General features: G+C 40.8%; 1 protein-coding gene across 1 annotated transcript; it reads right to left on the bottom strand.

Moving 5' to 3' along the window:
* Positions 1-4,064: 4,064 nt before the first annotated feature.
* Positions 4,065-5,180, bottom strand: LOC147443381 (uncharacterized). Its single transcript, XM_086529854.1, has one exon. It carries the CDS (start codon positions 4,693-4,695, stop codon positions 4,225-4,227), a length of 471 nt encoding a protein of 156 aa, XP_086385980.1. The 5' UTR covers positions 4,696-5,180; the 3' UTR covers positions 4,065-4,224.
* Positions 5,181-5,468: the final 288 nt, after the last annotated feature.

The raw sequence follows: 5,468 nt of genomic DNA on the forward strand, positions 1-5,468 counted from the left end.
TGCCATTTCTCTCTTGAATAATAGGTCTTCAGTTCAACTCCTCGTCGGCTAGATCTTTAGGTCTTTTAATTTTAATTAGTTTCCTACGACGCTCCCTTAGTTTCTCTTTCTTTCTCTCTCAATGTGTGTGCGTTTTTTTGGATCGTATGCATGTTTTCTTTCTCTTTTCCTCTCTCAATGTGTGCGTTTTTTGTTTATGCATGTTCTCTCTCTCTTTTCCTCTCTCAATGCGTGCGTTTTTTGTTTATGCATGCTCTCTCTCTCTTTTTCTCTCTCAATGTGTGTGCATTCTTTGTTTATGTATGTGTGTGCGTTTTTGCACTCTCTCTCTCTCTCTCTCTCTCTCTCTCTCTCTCTCTCAAAAACACTATGTGTGTGTGTGTATGTGTGTGTGTGAGAGAGAGAGCGAGGGAGAGAGAAAGAGGGGAAGGGAACATGAGAATGAGGAGAGGGAAGGAGCATACCTGGCTCTCCTTCCTCTCCTGTGTGTGTGTGTGTGTGTGTGTGTGTGTGTGTGTGTGTGTAAAAGAAAAAGAGAGAGAGAGAGAGAGTGAGGGAGAGCGTTACCTGCTCTTTGCTTGAGGGCGTCGAAAAACTCAGATCTGAGATCTGAGTTTTTGGGCGCGCTCGGTTATTTTTTTTACCCCAGCTGGCGTCGCTATGAGCGTCGCTATAAGCGTCGCTATGAGCGTCGCAAATTTCTTTGTAAATTTGCGACGCTCATAGCGACGCTTATAGCGACGCTCATAGCGACGCCGGGATTTTTTTTTTTTGAGCGTCGCTGTGTGAGCGTCGCTAATGTGAAGAGCCTCTTGTAGTGCATGGCGAAGCATTAGGCTTTATTGAAAAACAAGTGCAATGCAAAAATATTGAAGTAAAAGTATTGCTAATGCTAATGATACTGTTTTTTATTTTTCCATGGTGCTTTGGAGCGGTCTTTGCACTTGGAGACTCTCCAAGGCCAGTGTCTGGACTCCGTATAATAGCTGCACAATGACATTATCTTCCTTAGTGATGGTAGTGACATACATTGCAAAACTGTTGTTGTGCTTGGCTGCAAGATTTTCAATTTTAATGCGTCTTTGGGATTTTCCTTCAATGTGCAAGGTTTACAATTGGGTGTATCTATGTTCGGGAGCCTTTCAAGCCTTCACTTTTGAGTTATGGTACAATCTTTATTTACTTAAATCAAAATAAGTTGGTAGAGCTATCTTTTGAGTATAAATTTTATTGAGTTGAATCAAACTAAGTTGGCAGAGCTACTTTTGAGTACAATTTTTATTGTTTTAATGTGACTAGAGCTATCTTTTGAATAATGAGCCCCTTTTGGTTGTGGGGAAGTATTATGTAAAAGTCCATAAGTTGATGTGGGCTTGGAAAAGGCCAAAAAAGGTTATTTCTACAAAAGTGGGAAAGAAGCACTTGTTCACGAAGACAAAAACCATAAAGCAGTTGAAGACAAAGCTTTGGAGAAGATGAAGGTGCTTTTGGATTAGAGCAAAGTAGATAATTTTAAAGATTTTGCTCTTGGACTAGAGCGTTGTTTTTGCTCCTGGATTGGAGTGTTATGTTGACTGACTCTTGGATTGGGGATGTATGTAGTATGTGCTCCTGGATTGGAGCGTTGTCTTTCTTCATCAAGTTGTAGCCCAAATTTCAAGGGGAGAATTCCTCTTGTATTGACATCCTTAGTGGATAAAGAATCTTCCATGGACTCCTCCTAGTTCAAACCTAAAGGGGAGGATTGTAAGGTGTGAGCTTTGTCCTAGAGTACAAGAGTATAAGTCAAGGAGAGGAAAGGTGGAATTATCCCACATGCTGTGGTGCAAGGCTGTAGAGCTACTTAAAGCTCATTTCATGAATGGATCTATTTTGCATTACATCTCCCTTGTTTTATGGTGAGCTTTTGATGGCTTAGCAGATACTCAAGTCCGTGTTTATGAGTCCAAGTTAATTGATCTTGGAACCTAATATGCTTGAGTGATAATCTAGCCAACACACACTCACTTGTGTGCATGATGTTTATCTTTCATCCACCCTAGCTAGCACGATCCCATTCCCATCATCTTTTTTGTCTTTGCTTGTGCAACAAGGATAGTCTTCCTTCATCTTTCTTATGGAAGACTTGCATGGGTATGCTCTATTAGCGGTTTACCATAGCAGACGATGCAGCATACCTATCTAACTGCTATTCTACCTAATGTCAATACATAGAGACCTGACCTAGTTGGGACATGGAGATTATGTTGATGCGTCAAGAATGATGGAATGGCCTATAGACATTAAACAGCGAGCTAACAATCATAATCAACAATTCACGATCAACAATCTCACTATGCAACTTACTTATATACTTGGGTGTTTCTATAAGCAAATGGACTCGGAATGGAACAAAACAAAAGCAAAGCGTATAGACCAACTAACCAAGATGTCAGAACATCATTTTGAGCATGTGAAAAATTGCACTCCATCATTTCTAGGACTCTCAAAAATAGCATGAAAGGCACCTAGCATTATAGCATTACTCCTAACCTTTCTTCAATCAAAATCAAGGGAAAATACTTCAACTTAACCACTCAAGTAGATTTAGCATACAAAAAGGCTGTCGACAACACAAATCATGCAACATAAAGTAATTAAAGTGAAGAGCAAGGGAGGTTACCAATGTCCAATTAGAATTCAAAATAGACACTTTGGATGCAAGAAATTCTCGATTGAAATTAGTGGATGAGCTCTTTGTTATAGCATATTGGTTCTTCTCAAAACACAGACCTAACTAAAATGTTTTGATTTTACTTACACACTTAGGGATTGGGAGAAATTAGTATAGCATGCATAGAGGTTATAAATGGATTAAAATTGCTCCAAATTGGAAGTCCTTGGCCCCTTTTAATCCAAATGAAAATATTTAAACAAGATACTACAAAGAATAAGAAATATGGAGACTCTAGAGCTTTCTACTAATCAGTGCAAAAATTTTAGATTTCAAAAATATGAATTGTCATTTTAGCCTTAAGTGTTGCCATGTTATTGCATTCTGATGCACATCCTCAAGCATCCTTAGCGAGGTTTCTTTTTTAGATATTTGAGCCTCTTTTGAAATCTATCGATTTGTCTAGTTTTTCTCAATTGATGATTGATTGGAAGCAATCAACGGCAGCTAGCTAGGCATGATAGTAGACGTGCCTTGCTTGTAACTAGTTGAAAGAGGATTGAATATGACACTTCCAAACTCAAACTTACTTCATGATGAAGGCTCTTCAAATGTGAGAAAGTGATGAGAGCGTAAAAACTTCCGTCTTGTAAATATGTCTATTAAGATATCCTTAGAGGGGCTCTCCTTCAAATCCTAACAAATGCCTTTACTATAGTCAAGAACTACCATCCACCTTACATCCATGACTATGAAGGATACCGGCCTCCCTCACTTATGTTGCTCGTATTCTTGCTTCTTCCAATTGGAATGAGGGGTCACCAATGGAGCCTAAGAACAAACTAAGGCCTAACTATGAGGTCACCGTAGCTTGGGGTTGGGTATCCTACAATGACGCAAAGTAAGTTCTACAACGCTCCTTCACACTCCTATTGTAGAATGTATCAAGATACCTCCACACATGGTTCATCTTTTTGGAAAGGGGAGACTAATATGGATCTCTAAGTTCTTGATATCATTATATGAGATATATTCCACGTGTATGAGCTCCCATGGACTAAGACAACTGCACCCAAATTTAATAACGTAAGTCCCATGGTGGTGGTCACTTGCCATCTGGTCACAACATAAGTAAGCAGACCAATTTAAGTGGCCAAAACTGTGTAGCTCCTCTTATACAATTTAAAAAATGGCCCTCTCCAAATGTTCCTAGATTCTTGAATATTTTTTTATCAGAAATCAGCTAGGGTTCCTACTGCTACTCCTACTAGATGCATTGACAGTGTAACCACATAAAAGTAACGCATAACCATTAAAACCATGGTACGTTAAGTGGTTACCGTGTGATTACAAGCAAAAAGGACATTAAAGATCAACTTCCATCCCAAATACTTGTGGCACTTAAAACATGTGATAGAATTATTCCCATTGTAATTGGATTCTATACTCCAATTAGTCACACTATACAAAGAATGGGTGTGGTTTTAGATTGAGTAATTGATTTTCAAAAGGAGAAAGAATTGCACGGTGCTTATATATACAACAGCATATGGACAAAGGGGAAGAAGAGGCTATTGGGTGAAGAGGGTGCGGATGCAGTCAGGCAAAGTCTGCAAGTCTGAGGGGATGAAGAACATGCTGTGGGCACCCAATTTTGATATGGATGTCGACTGCCGGCAACGGCGGTGCTTCCTCGGAGCCGGAGGTGGGTGCGGATGATGTCGCTTGGTCGATTTGGGGGTTGCAAAGGTGCAGGGAGTGCCTGGGATCGTCATATTGTGATAGTCATTTCCTGCATCCTCTACAAGCAGCACGGTTTCTTGCTCCCTCCTTATCTCTGAATCGTCGTAGTCATGATGATGATCTGCGCCCACAAGCTGAGTGGAAGCATCATCAATAAGCTGCTGCTGCTGCTGCGCCGCCATGAATTCTTCAATCGGAAGGTAGATTGCTGATGATGATGATGTTGAGGAGAGGAGGAAACAGGGCGCAAGAGGCGATTGTAGATGATGATAGGTCACTTCTACAAAGCGCATTTGCATGAACGCAAAAGAAGGCAGGAGGTAGGGCAGCTCAATAAAGCAGAAAAGGAGGATCAAGAGGGAGATATGACTCTCTCTCTCTCTCTCTCTCTCTCTCTCTCTCTCTCACACACACACACACACACACACACACACACACACACACACACACGTACCGTGTACGGCTATTTGACGAGTCTGCTAAAGGTGATGCAAGCTTGCCTGCGCGCTACAATAATGGAAGTCTCCACTCTCTCCTTTCCTTCGTGTAGGGAATATCGGATGCAGCTGTATGTTGTTGTTAGATAACTTCTTTTGTCTGCAGCCTCGCCTTCTTTATATTATGATCGCGGCTTGATTTGGCCTGCACAAGCGACCAACCTCTAAAGGGCATCTTGTGTTCATCATCAATCCTCTATTTTTGGATAATGATGACCTCTGCATATAACCCTTACAAAATTGTTGCCAACCCATTAGCCCTTGTCTTCTCCTCTCCATCCCCATTTGTTGGCACTGCCTCCTTGCAAGGACTGATATAGGCATGGTGCCTATGGAATGTTGTACATATTTTTTAGGTTTTTTAAAGCTACTATAAGATTTAAGATGCTACTTTTCAGCGTTTCTTTTGAGCGACTCTTTGTAGTGAAAATAGCTTTGTAGAAAAGGCTCTGTTGATAGCAACACTGCAAGGTGCAGAGACGAGAGCAAGTTGTTTACGATTGTGCTTTGCGATAGCAACTGCGCAAGGAGACTATAGCAAGAAGGAGCTACAAAAGATTTTCTCTCTCTCTCTC

The sequence above is a fragment of the Adiantum capillus-veneris genome, chromosome 14 (assembly GCF_014529385.1).
Source record: "Adiantum capillus-veneris isolate H3 chromosome 14, ASM1452938v2, whole genome shotgun sequence".
Taxonomy (NCBI): Eukaryota; Viridiplantae; Streptophyta; class Polypodiopsida; order Polypodiales; family Pteridaceae; genus Adiantum; species Adiantum capillus-veneris.